At 40.8% G+C, this 21060-nt stretch overlaps 1 protein-coding gene across 3 annotated transcripts; it reads left to right on the forward strand.

The window, feature by feature from the left end:
* Positions 1-45: 45 nt before the first annotated feature.
* On the forward strand, positions 46-15904 carry LOC311130529 (uncharacterized protein). 3 transcript variants are annotated; one of them, XR_014613359.1, is made up of 11 exons: positions 46-168; positions 2991-3073; positions 3283-3627; positions 4424-4744; positions 5631-5765; positions 8181-8228; positions 8631-9316; positions 14171-14283; positions 14406-14735; positions 15061-15230; positions 15569-15904. XR_014613359.1 is itself a non-coding variant. In XM_084163293.1 (7 exons), the coding sequence occupies exons 2-7, from the start codon at positions 3001-3003 to the stop codon at positions 8672-8674; spliced, it is 966 nt and encodes a 321-aa protein (XP_084019419.1). In that variant the 5' UTR covers positions 46-168; positions 2991-3000; the 3' UTR covers positions 8675-9634. The 3 variants fall into 3 exon arrangements, 2 of the variants coding, with proteins under 2 accessions (XP_084019419.1, XP_084019420.1); XM_084163293.1 differs by lacking the exons at positions 14171-14283; positions 14406-14735; positions 15061-15230; positions 15569-15904 and having other exon boundaries at positions 8631-9634; XM_084163294.1 differs by lacking the exons at positions 46-168; positions 14171-14283; positions 14406-14735; positions 15061-15230; positions 15569-15904 and adding an exon at positions 2804-2887 and having other exon boundaries at positions 8631-9600.
* Positions 15905-21060: the final 5156 nt, after the last annotated feature.

Here is a 21060-nt window from a genome sequence, read left to right on the forward strand (position 1 = left end):
CAAAAATTCCAGAGGTGTCAATACTTTCTGAAGGCACCGTCACCCATACTAATAATAGCGAAAGCGAAAGTAGGAATACATTCTGTTGCCTGTCAATGTTACGATCTTTAGAGATTCGCTCTGACCTTCGACATCTTCTAAACGTCAACAGCCTGAAGGGTTTGCGCGGTAAGATTAACGTTTTCCGTGTCTGTAGCCTATGTTTTGTTTTTCTGAATAAATATTCTTAATTGTTGCCCGTTGATATTGGTTTATAATTGTGCGTTTACCGATTAAACCACGAGTCCACGACGGTCACTGTCAAGCACTCGTGATAATAAAATAAAAAATATATTTTGAAATGTTATGCCATTGGGCTTTATGTTGGAAATGTTACTGTGTTCGAAAAGCTTAGCCTGCCTACAGTTGAGTACATGGAGTTGAGAAAAACTCGGATTGTCTACAGGCAGTTGTTGTGAGTTGTTTGCCACTGACAAAACCATAATGGGTATTGTTAGGCTATGCTTCACGAGGGGTAGATTTGTGAGGTATCAGTAATGTTTATTTGCTTAGGGCTAATAGTACCCTTAAAATACATGGTGGACTTTCCCTTGTCGAACAAGCTATATGACCTCTTTATCTATTTGCGTAGTGAAAGTTCTGAGTCCTGCAAATGCATGTTATGTTTCCTTTTGTGTTATCAAACATTTTGGCGCTTTCTCCATGTCAAGTATACTAAATGGAATTGTTTGTTCGTTGTTGTCCCTAAACCACAAACAAGTTAAGTGCTGAGTTCATAAGCTGAATTATAGTTATATAACTTCCTTCTCCTTTACTTCCCCTTTAACACATATGGAATCATGTAGTAACCAAAAAAGTGTTAAACAAATCAAAATATATTTTATATTTGAGATTCTTCAAATAGCCACCCTTTGCCTTGATGACAGCTTTGCACACTCTTGGCATTCTCTCAACCAGCTTCATGAGGTAGTCACCTGGAATGCATTTCAATTAACAGTTGTGCCTTGTTAATTTGTGGAATTTATTTCCTTCTTAATGCATTTGAGCCAGTCAGTTGTGTTGTGACAAGGTAGGGGTGGTATACAGAAGATAGCCCTATTTGGTAAAAGACCAAGTCCATATTATGGCAAGAACAGCTCAAATAAGCAAAGAGGAATGACAGTCTATCATTACTTTTAAGACTTGAAGGTCAGTCAATCAGGAACATTTCAAGAACATTGAAAGTTTCTTCAAGTGCAGTCGCAAAAACCATCAAGCGCTATGATGAAACTGGCTCTCATGAGGACCACCACAGGAAAGGAAGACCCAGAGTTACCTCTGCTACAGAGTATACGTTCATTAGAGTTACCAGCCTCAGAAATTGCAGCCCAAATAAATGCTTCACAGAGTTCAAGTAACAGACACATCTCAACATCAACTGTTCAGAGGAGACTGTGTGAATCAGGCCTTCATGGTCGAATTGCTGCAAAGAAACCACTACTAAAGGACACCAATAAGAAGAAGAGACTTGCTTGGGCCAAGAAACACGAACAATGGACATTAGACCGGTGGAAATCTGTCCTTTGGTCTGATGAGTCCAAATGTGAGATTTTTGGTTCCAACTGCCGTGTCTTTGTGAGACGCAGAGTAGGATGATCCGCATGTGTGGTTTCCACCGTGAAGCATGGAGGAGGTGTGATGGTGTGTCCTGAACATCTCTAAAACTAAGAGCATTGTATTTGGTACAAATTATTTCCTATGTTGTAGACCTCAGCTGAATCTGGTAATGAATGGTGTGGCTGTTGAACAAGTTGAGGAGACTAAATTACTTGGCTTTACCTTAGACTGTAAACTATCATGGTCAAAACATATAGATTCAATGGTTGTAAAGATGGGGAGAGGTCTGTCTGTAATACATTTACATTTACATTTACGTAATTTAGTAATAAAGAGATGCTCTGATTTTTTGACACCACACTCCAAAAAGCATGTTCTGCAGGCTCTAGTTTTGTCTAATCTTGATTATTGTCCAGTCGTGTGGTCCAGTGCTACAAGGAAAGACCTAGTTAAGCTGCAGCTGGCCCAAAACAGAGCGGCACGTCTTGCTCTTCATTGTAATCAGAGGGCTGATATAAATACTATGCATGCCAGTCTCTCTTGGCTAAGAGTTGAGGAGAGACTGACTGCATCACTTCTTCATTTCATAAGAAACATTAATGTGTTGAAAATCCCAAATTGTTTGCATAGTCAATTTACACATAGCTCTGACACACACACACTTACCCCACCAGACATGCCACCAGTTGTCTTTTCACAGTCCCCAAATCCAGAACAAATTCAAGAAAGCGTACAGTATTATATAGAGCCATAATTGCATGGAACTCCGTTCCATTTCATATTGCTCAAATAAACAGCAAACCTGGTTTCAAAAAACAGATAACACCTCACGGCACAACGCCTCTCCCCTATTTGACCTAGATAGTTTGTGTGTATGTATTGATATGTAGGCTACGTGTGCCTTTAAAAAAAAATATGTATGTAGTTCTTGTCTATTAATGTTCTGTTTTATGTAATGTTTCATGTTTTGTGTGGACCCCAGGAAGAGTAGCTGCTGCTTTTGCAACAGCTAATGGGGATCCTAATAAAATACACCCAAAAATAAATCCGGTTTGATTAACCTTTTTTTCTTCGGTGTGTGAATCTGGGCCAGCGACAGGCTACTTTGTTTTTACAAAGGAGCTGGTACGCAAATCCCCCAAAATTAAAAGTGCCAGTATGGTGTGCCGGACAGTTCCGGACAGTCAAGCACTGGTTAAGACATATTCAGCACTGGATTATAATTAATTTCTGTCTGGTTTCTGTTAGCAACTGTTTTATGTTTATTTTCGGATGACAGTCCAGAGCCATTGTGAGTGACAGGCAGTCTATTAACCTACCTTACACAGTCTATAGACTGACCTCATACTGCTGTGATAAGTGTTGTCATTGTACATTTCTGTCTTCCTACTCAGGAATCCAAAGATGACTTCAGCTACCAGCTTGCTGTTTTTTGCGATCCATTTTGCCTGTATCAGAGCTGGAAATTCCTTTGAGAGTAAGTTATGCCATAATAATGGTTATAAAATGTTATATACAAAAATAGTTTTCAGATGATTGTTACCTTTCTCTGTGGTTTGGGAGAACTGTGTATTATTTTTTAAACCAAAAGTTCAATAAGATTGGTCACATGATAACACTGACTACAATAACAGTAATTCTCTCTTGTATTAATGTCAATTTCTTTCTCTGATATTTTACTAACAGCATTTGTCAAACTGGAGTGTAAAACAGAATACCATGGGGTTTATGGTCAGCAGTCAATTGTAGAATGCATTGTCAAACCAGTGGTTGAGGATTTGACCATCATAACGGTGACCTGGAAGAGAGTGGGAGCTGCTGGTAAAGCTGCTGCTAATTTGTTGGAATACCATAAAGATAAAATGGACGCAATCCCTGGGTTTAAATTTGCCGTGCCATCCTGGAACAAGAAGAATATGAATGTGTCCTTGTTGTTGACAAATACCAAGATGGCCGACAATGGGGAGTATGAATGCGAGGTGGAAACAAATGTTGGGACTGCCAAAGCTACACCCAGCCTCAGTGTCACAGGTGAGTCATAGACTGTCTACAGTGTCATTTTAGGAAAATATACACATTTTTCAACACCGGTTCATGAAAGGAGCAAACTAAACATGTGAGATATTCAGCCAAGCTTGGAGTGCAATAGAAGAATAGACAACTTCTTTTTTTAAATGTGTCTCGGCTCATAGCTTATGATGCCCATACGCTGAAATCCTTTGGAAAGTTCTATTCAACTTCCATTGTTGTCACACACACACACACACACACACACACACACACGTGCACACAACCATACAACCACGAAGTCTTGCATCGAGGATAGATTTGTGAAATACAGTAGAACAGACTTTTCATTTCTGAGAAAGCACTTCCATACAGCCATGATACAAAGTTGTTAAGGATGTTTATTCTGGAATATGTTCAGGGGGAGTTCAGATCTATTTGTAGGTGTGTGATTGAACAGCACAGCAGGAGCGTTGTTTACTTTCTGTTTCAGAATGACAGTGCTCAAATGGTACACAGTAGTACCACGTCCACAACTAGCCTCCATAATGCCATTCTGCCCATGGCATGCAATCAGTGTTTACAAATAATGTACACAGACTCAATTAGAACATCTGAGTGATAAAAAAAAGGTCATTCCAGTTTATTAAAATCACTCCTACTGTAATCTCATTCCAAGTTATAATCGTTGGATTGACGTTGAAAAGGTGCAGAGTCCGTCTAGACAATGTTTACCCGCTGACGTTGTATAACTACTGATGTACCAAATAGCACCCACATGTATAATATACTTTCCCCTTACTCTCTCTCTCTCTTCCAGCTAAGTACAAAACTCCAACCATGAGCTCCATCCCTGACATCAACATCCAAGAGAACACAGATGTGACCATTTTCTGCAACTCTACAGGCGGGCACCAGAAAGGGTTGATCTGGTGGTTTGATGAGTTTGGCACAAACTGCACAGAGAGTGCTGAACTGGTGGCCAAAGAGACCGACGATGGACTGTTTAGCCTCGCCAGTAATTTCACAGTGCTGAAGGCAACATCCAGTTACACGAACTACACTTGCAAAGTGCTCAATGTCAATGGAGCCCTGGAGGGGAAGGCATCATTTGAGATCCAGTTTGTTTCCCGAAACTTAGGTATGTTCTGCCATGGCTGCTACCTAACGGTATGAATATATTGGTGATGTCATCCTTTGTGAAAGCAGGGCGAAGTCTAAAACCTGCCAGTTTCTCGTATTCCCTCATCCTGACCCTGATAATTGTAAAACAATTCAGCCTCAATCTAGTCTACTTTTATTAGCATTGGTCTTTTTTACGACGTCTTTATCAGATTTCTGAACGCAATAAAAGTCAGCCTTATAATGAGAGAACAACATGTCACTGAAGAGTGGAGTAGATACAAAGAATTATAACACTGCCCTAGGTCAGGCCATAACATGCTCCCGATTCTGACTGAACACCTTCCTTGAAACTCGAACGAAATGAAAATGTTTGTCTTTGTTTGGATAAGAAACAATAGAGCGCAATAGTAATGGCGTCTTTTTGTAGGCACTAACTCCACCACGGTTCGTTGGACAAAGCCTATTGAGAAAATGAATGGAGTTTTTGTAGTGTTTTTGAATAAACTGCAAAAATAAGGTCTGTGGTAAACATAGGCTTAGGAGATCTTATACGTTTTGTTCTATGAGATAATCTTCATCAGTTAACGTAACCTTTTGTGAATTTTGAAGCATTTATGTAATATTATTTTAAAAAACTAAGAAAATCCGGTGTTTCTATGTCAAACGGTTTTGTTATATTCCAGTCTTCTAGATTTGTTTTTACCAATAATCTCTCTGTGTGATCCTGATTTAGCCCACTGCACTAAAAGGTTATTAAGATGCATTTAGATTAGAACAGAGCTCAAGTCTGTGTGTCTGAAATGCCCTGATTCTGACTTTGACCCAAGCATAGCTAACCTTTTTCTCTTGACTTCATATGAATTGCCTATTTATTTTGTAACTCCCAATTTTTGTCAATTTAGTCTGTCCAGGTAGTAAAGCTGACAACTTGGATTCTGTGTCCAACACCAAGTGGCTTGTCCGGGTTGTAGTCATAGGATCTCTGATCATTGGACTCCTTGCTTTGCTGCTGTTTTTTAAGAAGCGCTCCGCCCAACGTAAGTACATGAATTGTCATACTCATAAGTAGAGACTGTTGTGTGTGTATAACTCCATAATATCATTACATGGAGCTTTGATCATGTATCTGATCATGTATCTGTTTGTCATGCTAGCTAGTGCTAGATTAACCTGTACAGAGGCCCTTCCTCTGCCAAGCCTGCATGCTCTGGCAGCCATCCGTTTTGGCTTTGCATGGGGGTTTACACAACCTGTAATGTTGTCTGGTAACTCAGCCAATCGTTTAGAGTAGTCAAATCAGTGGCATGTTGTGGCATACTATTAACCATGAACAACAGTATAGTTAATACTTAACACAATCCATAATACTATTATATTATAATATACACTGAGTATACCTAACATTAGGAACACCTTCCTATTATTGAGTTGCAAACTCCTTTTGCCCTCAGAACAGCCTCAATTTGTCAGGGGATGGACTCTACAAGGTGTTGATAGAGTTCCACAGGGATGCTGGCCCATGTTGACTCCAATGCTTCCCACAGTTGTGTCAAGTTGGCTGGTTGTCCTTTGGGTGGTGGACCATTCTTGATACACACGGGAAACTGTTGAGTGTGAAAAACCCAGCAGTGTTGCAGTTCTTGACACACTCAAACCGGTGGGCCTGGCACCTACTTCCATACCCCGTTCAAAGGCACTTCAATCTTTTGTCTTGCCCATTCACACTCTCAATGGCACACGTACACAATCCATGTCTCAATTGTATCAAGGCTTAAATCTAGCTTTAACCTGTCTCCTCCCCTTCATCTACACTGATTGAAGTCGATTTAACAGGTGACATCAATAAGGGATCATAGCTTTCACCTGGATTCACCTGATTTGATCAAAATTATAACTCAACAAATTATAAAATTTTCCAAGGCAAAAGCAATACTCCATAATGCATTCACATAGCCTGAGTGCCAGTCTGTTTGGGCTATCACTCCTTGTCACTCATCGTCATGCGTAACATCTTTGTCTTGACAATGAGCTATGGAGTTGGCAAGAGTAGTACAAACAGCTATTTGACCAGGCTAACATTCACATGCTTTTGGTTTGTGAAACTAGCCACTCGTCCTTAGTCAGTAAAACTGTGAAACAGTGGCCACTCACCCGGAACACATGTCTGTCTGTTGTCACCCTTCCAAATCTCCTTATTAACCACATCCTCTCTCTGTTCCTCTTTACTGTAGCTTCAGAGGGAGATACTTTGTTTACATTGGGCCCTTATGTCTGATATGCTGTACACACAGTATCTGTCCTATCAGTCTAGGGCAGGTATGGGGGCCTCCAGGGGCAAACATGGGCCTGGTTTCTGGTCCCAGTCCATCCCTGTATCTGTCCCTGTATAATATCTGATATGACTACTAGGGTGATTGAATGTAGGTCAAAGGGAAGTGTTTCATCACATGCGTCACAAGTGGAGTATAAAATGGAGGCTGGATGATTACTAATTGTTTACCAAACCAGTTGGCGATGATGATGGCTCCACTTTTGTACTGTTCTCATGGGGAAATCGTAATAATTGACTCACCCCTGTCCTAATTAAGGTAGTTTAGCTGCGTGGCTGTGGTGAAGGGAGATTATTTATTTGGGTCTTACTATTATGTAATGTTGGGTGAAATATGGGCCTATCTGCACTGTGAGGGAAGACTTGCTGTCTTGACTAACTTTTCTCTTTTGTTGTGGAAATTCATCACTATACTTTATTAACAATAAAAGTTCTTACAGAGTTTTTGTTGAATGAAGATTTACTTTATTGAATTTCAATAAAAGGAAGCTGGTCTGCAGAGTAGCCCAGCCTCCCCCGCCCTCTCTCCATCTTATATAGTGCCCTCCACACACCCTAGCTGTATAGTCCCTCCCTCTTAAGTTTCCTGCTCTTTTATTACTCCGCCCACTCCCTTTGTCTATGGTGGCGGCTAAATTCGACTTTCATTCAGTTCAGAATCAATAATAATACCATCAATCAATCCCTTATCTTGCAAAAACACTAATGTTTAGTTTAAACTCTGTTTAAACTCTTGACCTGAAGACGGATTGTTGGACATGACAGGTCCCTAAATCCTTGAAACATACACAAACCCCCACACACACAGTGAAATTATCCAATTAAGTTCCTGGCCCAATAACAAAGAACTCTAACTCTATGTTCGTGATTAACCCAGTTTTATCTCATAGTCCACTAAAGAATCTCCATCACTTTCTGCCCAACTCTTAATTCCACTGAACGTTGGAGGAGGCAATGCTCCTCTGGAGATTTAAATGTTAGATGACATTCCTCCACATTATGTCACAGATCAGCTTCTCACTTGTCCTTGTCAGTTATAGGTCACAGTGGCCATCCAACAGACAGACATCATGATGAGACATACAGACATCACGATCACTGACTTAGTCTTTTTCTTTTTTAGGTGGCCACCAAACAGATACCAGGCATGATGACGATGTTGAAGCAAAAGGTACTGTGTCCATGTGTTCAATCTACAATTAATATACCTATATTTATATTGTACATCTATAATGAATATATCTATCTAAAGTATATTGTATCTACATCTACTGTATTTATAATAGTGCTCTTTCTATTCAGTATCATAGCTTCATGGGGACATGTTTTTTTAAATTATTGATTATCTTGTAGTTAACCTTGTAGTTATCATGTAGTTTACATGCTGTCCTTGTTCCTTGTAATGATTAGTGGTGTCTCCTGTTTTTACTTTCTATTATTTTGTAACAATATCATATTTCTCTCTCATTCTCTCCATCTTTCTCTCTCTCGCCTCCTCTGTCTGCCTGTCTCTGTCGGTCTCTTTTTCTTTCACTCTCTGTCTCTTTCCCTCCCTCCCTCTCCCTCTCTCCAGGTCTAAACAGTGACAGTCCACAGGACCAGCATTCCAGTCTCTAGTAACCAGGGACGGCTTTTTCAATAGGGCGATATGGGCGACGCACTGCCAAACGGGAAAAGGAAGGGATTTTTTTTCTAATCAATTATATCACGGCAACAGCAGTTATCAGTGTTCACGTCTGATCTGCCAGCCACTAAATGTCAAATCAGGCTAAAGTCGTGCTTCAAATGGCCCCGCCCGTTTTTGGGGCGATTTCAGTCAAGTTGAAAATCGCCCAGAAGTCTCTCATAGCCTGTCATGTAAAATCAATTTTTTTCACATTTCAAAGCTTTCAATACATTCTCTATGGGTGTCTGTGGGCATGCACTTACGCGCTTTCGTCATACGTGACGTAACGTTGAACGTAACTAAGACAATGGCGGATAGCAGCGTCTCTGTTGTGACCTGCAGTGTGGCGTTATTTTATGTTTTTAATTTGTAGACTTAGTTTACAAACATTCTGCCAACCATGGATTTCCAGTGGTTGGTTTTGGACTGATCTTGTTGATCGTGTACATACCCGCTACGAACGGACTAAATAATGAAAACGCTGCTGGCAGCTGAATCCCAATACAGCTGGGAGACTTGGCTGGATGACAGAGTCCCGGACAGAGAAGTGGAGCCGGCCACCTTCACCCTGGTCAGAGCGGACCGCGATCCTGGTAAGAGAGCGACTCTGTACCCCGACATTGAACTGCTTTCTGTGTCATTGCGACCTTACTATCAATTCAATTCAATTCAATTTAAAGGCTTTATTGGCATGGGAAACGTGTGTTAACATTGCCAAAGCAAGGGAAGTAGATAGTAAACAAAAGTGAAATAAACAATAAATATTAACAGTAAACATTACACTCAGAAGTTTCAAAAGAATAAAGACATTTCAAATGTCATATTATGTATATATACAGTGTTGTTACAATGTGCAAATAGTTAAAGTACAAATGGGAAAATAAATAAACATAAATATGGGTTGTATTTACAATGGTGTTTGTTCTTCACTGGTTGCCCTTTTCTTGTGGCAACAGGTCACAAATCTTGCAGCTGTGATGGCACACTGTGGTTTTTCACCCAGTAGATAAGGGAGTTGATCAAAATTGGGTTTGTTTTCGAATTCTTTGTGGATCGCTGTAATCTGAGGGAAATATGTGTCTCTAATATGGTCATACATTTGGCAGGAGGTTAGGAAGTGCAGCTCAGTTTCCACCTCATTTTGTGGGCAGTGTGCACATAGCCTGTCTTCTCTTGAGAGCCAGGTCTGCCTACGGCGGCCTTTCTCAATAGCAAGGCTATGGTCACTGAGTCTGTACATAGTCAAAGCTTTCCTTAAGTTTGGGTCAGTCACAGTGGTCAGGTATTCTGCCACTGTGTACTCTCTGTTTAGGGCCAAATAGCATTCTAGTTTGCTCTGTTTTTTTGTTTGTTCTTTCCAATGTGTCAAGTAATTCTCTTTTTGTTTTCTCATGATTTGGTTGGGTCTAATTGTGTTGTTGTTGTTGTTGTCCTGGGGCTGTGTGGGGTCTGTTTGTGTTTGTGAACAGAGGCCCAGGACAAGCTTACTTAGGGGACTCTTCTCCAAGTTCATCTCTCTGTAGGTGATGGCTTTGTTATGGAAGGTTTGGGAATCGCTTCCTTTTAAGTGGTTACTATCTGCCCCGTGAGTTCCCCCAATTGTTTGTTACCGTTGTGTACTGTTGATAATCACAAGTTTACTGGAGAACTGAGACCAAGTAGAGACTTTGGACAGGGTGGATATGGTATAATAAAGGCAGTTTATTCAGAGGTAAAGATATCTGGAATCGCGTGCACGGACTCGTGCACGTGTGTAGGTCACCTAAATCATCAGAAAAATTGCCCCTCCTGATAATTTTTTCAGGAGCCGCCACTGCTAGTAACTGATTAGTTAACTGGCAGTCTCTGGAAGGGACTGTTTCCTTGACGATCAATAAGGGGCTTGTCACCATCACTATCGTTTGATGGACTGTTTCCTGTTAAGTGTCCGATGACAGTCACTTTGGCACTCAGGTCATTCTGATTGAGGCATTTGTTTCTTCTTAATCTACTGATAATACCAGCCTTTAAGCACTGTGGTTGATGACTGTGGTTAATGAGTTTAAAAGCCTAACATGAACGGTTCTATACAGCAATGTTTTTTTCATGACTGAGCAAATTTCAGGTCTGCTGAGCGCAAACTTGAACGTTGCAAAAATTCTGTGCAACCTCTGGCGAGCGTTTACTGTGAACACTGAGGCTGTACCCGTTTTAAGTTTGTTTTAACAGTGGTCAAGTAGGCTAGTGTGGCTATCATAACGTAGGCCTACCAGAGTGGCCTACCATAAAAAACAATGGAGCAAATGCATCCCATAACATTTTAACATGGAAATAGCTGTTCTATTGTTCAGCCTACAGTAGCAGCCAATGTGTGGTGTTCAATGTAGGCCTACATTCAATGAGACAAAAACATGCCGGGCTTGACATTAACCTGTTTATCCACTTGTCCTTCAGACAAGGAGGTGACTGAAAATGTTGTGTTTGATGCAAGAAAGCACTTTACAAAATAAAGTTAATTTTGTTTCGGTAAGTTGCATTGAAAGTAGCTATTATTGCGTTGATTCGATCACAATTCCCACAGTAAAGGGAAACATTGATAGTGTTAACTAACGGGGAAAACGAGAAAGTTAAGTGAAATTCAATCTCGTGCTTCTCTGCATGGGCTGATATTTATTCTGCACGGCATTCCCGGGGATCTGCGCGCCCACGCGAGGGAACATTGTTAACGAGTGAACACTGTACTTTTCCATAAACATTAAGTAAAATTGGTTTCGTAAGACTGTACATGTTTCATTTCATCAAAGATTTGTTGATCATCAGGTTTTGTCACGCCCTGACCTTGGAGATCCCTTTTATTCTCTAGCTGGTTAGGTCAGGGTGTGATTTGGGTGTCCATTCTAGGTTTTGTATTTCTATGTTGGCCGGGTGTGGTTCCCAATCAGAGGCAGCTGTCGATCGATGTCTCTGATTGGGGATCATACTCAGGCAGCCATTTTCTTACCTTAGTTTGTGGGATCTTGTTTATAGTTAGTATCTGTGTAGCATGCAGAACGTTTGGTTCGGTTTGGTTCTTTGTATTTTGTTGTTTGATCTGTATTCAGTTAATATATTATAATGTTCGCATACCACGCTGCACCTTGGTCCGAGCCGTCAATCAACGAGCGTGACGACAGGTTTTGATGGATACTACTGTGCCTGGCACTATGCTCCCTGAGCTTTGATTCTGCTACAATGTGTATGGGAAGAAATGTTAGTCTAAATAGTGCATTACTTTTGACTAGAGAGAATAGGGTGCCATTTGGAATTCAACCTTTGACTTGACTTTGTGTAATCTCTGGAATGTATTGTAACATTAACCAACCTTGTTACCAACAGCCAGCCTGTTGCTTCAACAGTTCTACTGCAGCAGTTTCTTTTGTTTTGTCCTTCCTTTTTCTGCTGGTGGAAAATTCTGATCTGTGTCTATATCTATGTCTGATCTGTGTCTATATCTATGTCTGATCTGTGTCTATATCTATGTCTGATCTGTGTCTATATCTATGTCTGATCTGTGTCTATATCTATGTCTGATCTGTGTCTATATCTATGTCTGATCTGTGTCTATATCTATGTCTGATCTGTGTCTATATCTATGTCTGATCTGTGTCTATATCTATGTCTTGACCAGGGCTCGCCTCCATGAGGTCTGTTTAATGGAACGCAACAGTAAACATGAAAAACAATGGACTAGAGTCTTATTAATCTGAGAGAATTGGTATCAGCTTCAATTTAACACAGACATTTTCACCTGGTGGTTGATTATGATAATATTGGAAAACCATTTCAAAACATTTTGTGTTATGCAAGAGGCAGCTATTGTCTTAGTTATATAATGATTGTTTCAGTTCCCTCTTTCTGATATCATGTTGCTGGTGATGGCATTACATATCAACAGAGAAATCTGTTGTTGTATTGTGGCAACTTGAGGTGAATGCCGTCCATAACAAGACTCCACCTCCCACAATTCCTGCCAAATCTTCTACAGTATCTGCTCCTTCTTGCTTAAGTGCAGACTTGGCAGTTGGCACTGTAGATAAAGATATGATTAACCTATTTCTATGCCAGCCTGCATGGCACTAGTCAGGGACTTTTTTGTTGTTGATCTTAGCTTAGATCTACTATGGTGGCTTGAGATGTTTGTGTGTAAAGTTACATTTATTTCCCATTTCTAACAAAAATAAGACATGTTATTTCGTAATGTAAGAGGCCGAGATGAGAGCGGACTCCTGTCTGTATATGAAGTGATTATCATGTGATTTGTTAATAGGTTAAAAAAAAAGACAAGGTCCTGTTTTCGGCCGATAGATATACCTGCTTGAGGCCTACTCCGCCCTTTACCCCATATAACAGACTTTATTGTTGCTACATTTTGTATGTTTTTATATGTGACTTTGTTTGTTATTAATGAGATCATTGAGATGAAAGCTTTTTTACTTTGTTCAGATAAAACATGTAAATCATCTTTTGTATAATATTTTGGGTATATTTCACACTGTGAAATTCCTATTCAAATCTCACACCTTGATACTGTTAATTAAATATAGGGCAGTAAGAAAGTTGTTACATGGAAAGTTTTGTAAATAGAATTAAAGGGAGATTTTCAATTGTTGTTTTTAATTACTACAGTCTTTAAATAAATGAAAATCATAATTGATGGGGAGGCTAATCTGCATTCTTTCATGTTCTAAGATCTAAACTGTTTTAATACGTTTTAAGGAACCAAAAGCGGGAAACCCATTTTGAGGAAAATGTATATAATTACTGCACAAAGATATATATATATTTTTCATCATTATGTACCTGAAGACTACTTTTTGCCCAGCGACAGTACATTAGTACACAGTAGCAAAACAATTCGCAACGGAAAACAAAAACAAATGTTTCGTATTCTTATCTTAAGTTCAGGTGGTCCCTCTACAGCGGCTTTCATTTCGTCCCTTGTGAATAAAACCCTGGTTTGATTCAATTCAAGTTAGAGATATGACACTGAACAGAAGGCAACATGTCCACTAGAGGGAATTCTCTCCTCATATTAAAATTCTGATGCAAAGCGTGAGAAGAGATATGAGCTGAGTTTTATTAATATTGAGAAAAATGTACATCTGAAAGATGAATAACATGAACACAACATGATGTAACGTTGATCTGCTTTAACATAACTGTAGATATGTGAATACAATAAAGTTGATTTACAGTTGGGTCTGTTGTGTTTATAACAATGCAATCCGTCTAAACTCTCCACTCACCATATTTTTTGTCTAACACATTAAACCATTGAAATTATAATAACATATATAGAATTGTATTCAATTTAGAATTCTAAATTAGACTGCAGTAATACATGCCGGTGTGGTTGACTGTGATCTGCTAAATGACGTAAATGTAAATGTAAATGTCAGATGTATCCTATTTCCTGTCTTTATAAGTAGATGTCAGACAGAGACAGACAGCAGTACACAGCCAGGTGTGGTGATGGTGATGTCACTGCTGAGGTGTTTTCTGTTGTTCCACTTGTCACTCAATGAACTGTCAACAGCAGCAGGTAAGGAAAGCTGTTTCTTCCCACCAATCAAGGTTGATTCTGTGTTAAATCATCAGTATTGGACATATATATCACCTAATCTAACAAGCATGGTTTCTCTTTCTTCCCTCTCTTTTCTATAGAAACTATCCTCTGGGTGAATACAGGGGCGCAGTTTACCATGAATTGCTCCACCACTCTAAAAGACCAGGATGGAATGTACCTGTATGTTGGGCTGGACAGGGACAGGGAGGTGTTGTATTACCACCAACGTGACTCCAAGATGACCTCCAGGAAAGGCTACTGGGACAGAGTGAAGACTGATGGACCTGTGGACCAATTGACCATCACCATCAGTAAACTGACCATAGAGGACACAGGAGTCTACTGGTGTGTTTACACAAAATTCAATGAAGCCAGATTCGACAATGATATCAACCAAGGAAGAGGCTCCACTCAGGTCGTGGTGAATGGTAGGTGTATGTTTAAACTCTAGGGGATGTGATATGTTTTACTCTTCTCAATGGACAGTCAATTTCACAGAATCCAGACTAGTGTTTCTCAATCTGTGGTTCATGGACTGGCAGCGGTCCCAGAGGTGTTTCAGACCAATTTAGTTAGCTCTCAAGTGTTAGTTTCAATCTAAACAACCATAGCCTGCTGGTCCCCATACAAAAAAGTTAAGAAACACTGTTATTCAGTAACTTTTATTTTGTACATGTCTGTCTCTGATAGCGATTTTGTGTGAGTGCCGCAGCATACTGATTAGATTTCCCCATTTGGTAATGTCTTACATAGACAATGCCCTACAGCTGCCATGCCCTACAGCTACTGCGGTAACGCTGACCCCCTTTCACCCAGCCGACGAGAATCCGTTCCTATCTGGCTGGGTAAACATCATTATCATCACCAGCATCTTGACCATCCTGCTGTGTGCTGTCATCTTCCTCATCTGGGTCGCTCCACAGGTGAGTGTGCTGAAAGTTGCCCGGGTGATGGGTCAATCACGTGTATGTGTCAAACTCTGTCAAAATATTTTCCTTTATTAACAAGTTTTGTCCTAGTCCTACTAAACACATTGGGTCATAACAGTATGCAGATTTACATTTTGTTCTAAACTCTGTCAAAACACAATGTCCTTTCAATGCCAGTCATTGCAGTGACTGAAATGGACAAAGGGCAATATATATATATATATTTTTAATCAATGTCCAAGAATAATTAAAAAGTGGTTGAATTAGTAAAAATTATTGATTGATTGTAGCGCATTATAACATATCAATTAAGCAACATTCCTGTTTCACAGGTGAAGAGGTGCTGCAACCAGGGAGGATACACACCCCAGGTCTTTCCTGACTCGATCTATGTAGACATGGCCAGGAATCACACTTCTCCACCAGAGACACAGCTAGTAGAATCGTACCCATATTCTGTGTCTACCAAATGAGGACATAGGACCGCTTCTTGAAATGCTTTCTCTGAATATTGCTTCTTTGCTTTCTCAGAATTGAAAAGCCTGTTCTGCTGTATTTCGCAGTTCTAGCCTCAGTGCAAGTCGTAGTGGTAAATTGTCTGTGTGTGTGCGCGAGTGTGTTGCACCATACCATGCGTATGTGTGTGAATAAAATCTCTATATGGACAGTATTTGTCTTTCAACAGAAGGAGGGAACAGCCAATGTTCTAGTCCAGGGCTATTCAACTATATTCTTACGGGGGCCAAATGTAAAAAAGGTTCATTGCAGGGGGGCCGGACATTTTCCACATGCGATGCACACACACCAATAAAGCACATTTCTTCCAATTAAATGTTGCTAAAAGTAGTTAGGAAGAAGTGGAAAGTGCTCGATCAACGTGAGTTGAGTTGCAACCAAAAAATGTGCTCATCATTGATAAGGAAAAAGCTCAATGCTTGCTCACCATTTTAACTATTAAAAGATTCTTGAAAATAATTAGGTGATTTGAAAATCATCTGAAAATGAAGCATCTCAATAAATAACAGACAACAACCATAGTGCTTTTAATTTTGGCACTGGACGTCGGATTTTGGCGCAAATATTTTATGAATGTTCAGAATTGCTCAAAGGGCCAGTCTAAATCACTAAACGGGCCGGCAGTTGAATATCCCTGTTTTAGTCCATAAGGTGTACAGTTGATAGTAATGGAGTTCTACCAGGGGCGGTGTGTTCAATAGGGCGATATGGGCGACGCACTGCCAAACGGGAAAAGGAAGGGATTTTTTTTCTAATCAATTATATCACGGCAACAGTAGTTATCAGTGTTGTAATCTAGACGTCTGGTCTGATCTGCCACTAAATGTCCAATCAGGCTAAAGTCGTGCTTCAAATGCCCCCCCCCCCTTTTGGGGCGATTTCAGTCAGGTTGAAAATCGCCCAGAAGTCTGTCATAGACTCCCATGTAAAATCTATTTTTTTCAAATATCAGAGCTTTCAATACAATCTCTATGGGTTTCTGAGGGCTTGCACTTACGCGCTTTCGTCATACGTAACGTAACCATGAACGTAACTAAGAAAAGAGCGGGTAGCAGCGTCAATCAATTCACGTACTACTGGTAAGATTGCTATAGCGTTCAGTGCAACTCGATTGTCTCTTTGAAATAAGTTACTTTTTGTCGGCGAACAAATCAAGATAAATTGGCAACGAAACAATTAGGACCTCCCAGACCAAATTTAATAATTCAACAGGTTTCTACTAAAGGCGGAAAGTCCTACACCCGAGGATTTTCCAAAAATTAGTACGAACGAAAAACCTGGCTAGCAGGCTGCGATGTAGCTAATGCAGTCTTCTGCTACCCCCTGCTTACTCTTTCACCCTGAAGGTGGCACGGCAGACAGCACCGCTTGGACAGCGACTGGTGTGTAACGGACATGCACCATCTTTCAGGAAAGATTAAGAAACATGAGCTGTCAAAGACCCACATGGATAGCTGTTTGAGATGGTCTGCTTTGGGGAGTGAACATTGCCACTCAACTGGATGAGGGATACAGGCTAGCTGTCCGCCGCCACAACGATGAGGTTAGTGTTGATAATCACAAGTTTACTGGAGAACTGAGACCAAGTAGAGACTTTGGACAGGGTGGATATGGTATAATAAAGGCAGTTTATTCAGAGGTAAAGATATCTGGAATCGCGTGCACGGACCCGTTCGTTATCTGAAGACAATGTTTCATTGTGTGCAGACATTTTATGCAATAAATGAAGTAGGTTGAATCTAGTAGTTCTGATCTTCTGATTGGTCCTGATGAGTTGGGCGAGGTCACCTCCAGGTTAGTGTCACTGTTGCATTGGCTCTGAGTCGGGTTCTCTGTCTTCAAATGTTCAGCCTAAGAGAGGGGATTTTTGTGTGTGTGTGTGTGTGTGTGTGTGTGTGTGTGTGTGTTTAACAGTGATGATGTGTGTGTGTGTGTGTGTGTGTGTGTGTGTGTGTGTGTTTAACAGTGATGATGTGTGTCTGTGTGTGTTTGTGTGTGTGTGTGTGTGTGTGTGTCCTCAGAGCAAGAACTCGTGAGTTGGAAGAACTGAGAGGCCTATGGCGTGGGTGTTGTCCTTGGCCACCTGCTGACAAGGCTGACAAGATAGGACCCTTTTGTCCATTGTTATTGGATAGGAACAGAACTTATAACCAGCTCCTGACCTAAATAGATCTTAGCACAACATTTTACTCAACATATCATATTCCATATTCACTATAACAAATATATTTACTACGACATTAGCAAGAACCGCCACATCCTCAGCCGGCTAATCCAGTGTGTGAAGTTTTGCGGAGTGTTTGAGTTAGCTTTGCGAGGCAAAGATGAAACTGAGGGCTCCACCAACCCTGGTAAGCCAACACTTTTGAGATCAGTCAATAAATGCTTCTGGTATTGACTTATATGCTGCCCCTGTCTTCATGTTGTTGCTGGACATATCTTTTTTTAAATGTGTGTAGGTCACCTAAATCATCAGAAAAATTGCCCCTCCTGAGAATTTTTTCAGGAGCCGCCACTGCTCTAGGCTGACTTTTGCCCCAAATATAATTATGTAGGCCCTAATACTGTGTTTGAAAGTCAAACAGAAGCTATTGCAGTTCAAAACAAATGTTAATTTTCATAACAACTTGTGATGTTCTACAGTGGGGGAAAAATTGGCCCCCCTGAGAATTTTTTCAGGAGCCGCCACTGAGTTCTACCTATACTTTTTTTCAATACATCAGGTGATAAGATTTATATTGGTTTTAGTTCTAAACAATGCTGTAGGCTGTGGTGTTTTTTCTCTACTGTTTTTAGGTCACTGGACCACTCATGAAGCTGTTCCTGTGCATAGAGTCTGCCACAAAGTCAAAAGAGCTTGAATGTTAAACGACAACAGTTTGTTAAGACTTCTATTATATTTTATCATGGGTACAAATATTTTAGACGCCTAAACTTTATCAGGTACATCATGCATTACCTAGGATATAAGCCATTTTTTACATTACATGTTATTATTCTATGGTTTCAGTTGAGATAGCTAGTAGGTTAAAACCATTATGGTCTGAGTACATTGTTTTCATGCTGATGCGGAGTAATGAGTGCATCTTGTGGTTGGAAAAACAATGATTCATTTTTACCAAGTGACATAGTATTTGTCTTACTCTACGAGTCACTGTTTTTTACCAATGTTTCAACTTCCTAACAGGTATTTTCACTTTGAATACCTGTTAATGTGTATTGTGTTTTTTTTTGGTATTGTGTTTGCCTTTTAATAAAAATATTGATACATAATTTATAGTCATGTGATATTCAACTTGTGTATTCATGTTAATGTTGTATTTGTATATGTGTGTGTGGTACGCGTTGGTGATATTCAGGTATATGGCTTACATTATTTGTATGTTTGGAAAGCCTTCTATCTAAACCAAGCGAAGACAAGTTCAGACAGGAAACCAGACTATTTGCATCAGCTGATATAGCAACAATTAGACTCACTCAACCGTAATATCGTGGTCTATTTAGTCAACCAGGTAATACACACTCATTCCCTGATGGCTGCTGCACGCAAGCTATGCTCTGGTGTTCTTGGTGACATGCTATGCTGGAACATGCGGTACTCGCCATGCATGTCTGCTTTCTGACCATCCACCCCAGACTCCACCTGTTTGGGCATTGCTTTTGTTTTAGTCAGGGGGATTTGTATAGCATACCTTGCTGTCTGTTATTATTATTATTATTATGTTATCATTATGAATGCTCTGGCAGTGAGCTACCCCGAAGGAACAGAGCCTAATGCCAAGACTAACATATTGAATCTATTGTAATCTTTTCTAATAAATGGTGAAACGAATACGTGACGTTTCCTATCTCAAATCAAATCAAATCAAATTTTATTGGTCACATGCGCCGAATACAACAGGTGCAGACATTACAGTGAAATGCTTACTTACAGCCCTTAACCAACAGTGCATTTATTTTAAACAAAAAAAGTAAGAATAAAACAACAACAAAAAAAGTGTTGAGAAAAAAAGAGCAGAAGTAAAATAAAGTGACAGTAGGGAGGCTATATATACAGTCAAATAAAGTGACAGTAGGGAGGCTATATATACAGGGGGGTACCGTTGCAGAGTCAATGTGCGGGGGCACCGGCTAGTTGAGGTAGTTGAGGTAATATGTACATGTGGGTAGAGTTAAATTGACTATGCATAAATACTTAACAGAGTAGCAGCAGCGTAAAAAGGATGGGGTGGGGGGGCAGTGCAAATAGTCCGGGTAGCCATGATTAGCTGTTCAGGAGTCTTATGGCTTGGGGGTAGAAGCTGTTGAGAAGTCTTTTGGACCTAGACTTGGCACTCCGGTACCGCTTGCCGTGCGGTAGCAGAGAGAACAGTCTATGACTAGGGTGGCTGGAGTCTTTGACAATTTTGAGGGCCTTCCTCTGACACCGCCTGGTATAGAGGTCCTGGATGGCAGGGAGCTTTGCCCCAGTGATGTACTGGGCCGTACGCACTACCCTCTAGTGCCTTGCGGTCAGAGGCCAAGCAGTTGCCATACCAGGCGGTGATGCAACCAGTCAGGATGATCTCGATGGTGCAGCTGTAGAGGACCCATGCCAAATCTTTTTAGTCTCCTGAGGGGGAATAGGCTTTGTCGTGCCCTCTTCACGACTGTCTTGGTGTGTTTGGACCATGATAGTTCGTTGGTGATGTGGACACCAAGGAACTTGAAGCTCTCAACCTGTTCCACTACAGCCCCGTCGATGAGAATGGGGGCGTGCTCAGTCCTCTTTTTTTTCCTGTAGTCCACAATCATCTCCTTTGTCTTGGTCACGTTGAGGGAGAGGTTGTTGTCCTGGCACCACACGGCCAGATCTCTGACCTCCTCCCTATAGGCTGTCTCATCGTTGTCGGTGATCAGGCCTACCACTTGTGTCGTCGGCAAACTTAATGATGGTGTTGGAGTCGTGCCTGGCCATGCAGTCATGGGTGAACAGAGAGTACAGGAGGGGACTGAGCACGCACCCCTGAGGGGCCCCCGTGTTGAGGATCAGTGTGGCAGATGTGTTGTTACCTACCCTTACCACCTGGGGGCGGCCCGTCAGGAAGTCCAGGATCCAGTTGCAGAGGGAGGTGTTTAGTCCCAGGATCCTTAGCTTAGTGATGAGCTTAGAGGGCACTATGGTGTTGAATGCTGAGCTGTAGTCAATGAATAGCATTCTCACGTAGGTGTTCCTCTTGTCCAGGTGGGAAAGGGCAGTGTGGAGTGCGATAGAGATTGCATCATCTGTGGATCTGTTGGGGCGGTATGCAAATTGGAGTGGGTCTAG

This window comes from Coregonus lavaretus (assembly GCF_964263955.1).
Source record: "Coregonus lavaretus genome assembly, chromosome: 6".
NCBI lineage: Eukaryota > Metazoa > Chordata > Actinopteri > Salmoniformes > Salmonidae > Coregonus > Coregonus lavaretus.

Bases quoted from the DNA above. Each gene is read 5' to 3' on its own strand.
- LOC311130529 (XM_084163293.1), top strand. From the start codon at position 3,001: ATGACTTCAGCTACCAGCTTGCTGTTTTTTGCGATCCATTTTGCCTGT. The intron at 3,074-3,282 runs GTAAGTTATGCC...TTTTACTAACAG, and splicing joins AGCTGGAAATTCCTTTGAGA to CATTTGTCAAACTGGAGTGT. The intron at 4,745-5,630 runs GTATGTTCTGCC...TTGTCAATTTAG, and splicing joins GTTTGTTTCCCGAAACTTAG to TCTGTCCAGGTAGTAAAGCT.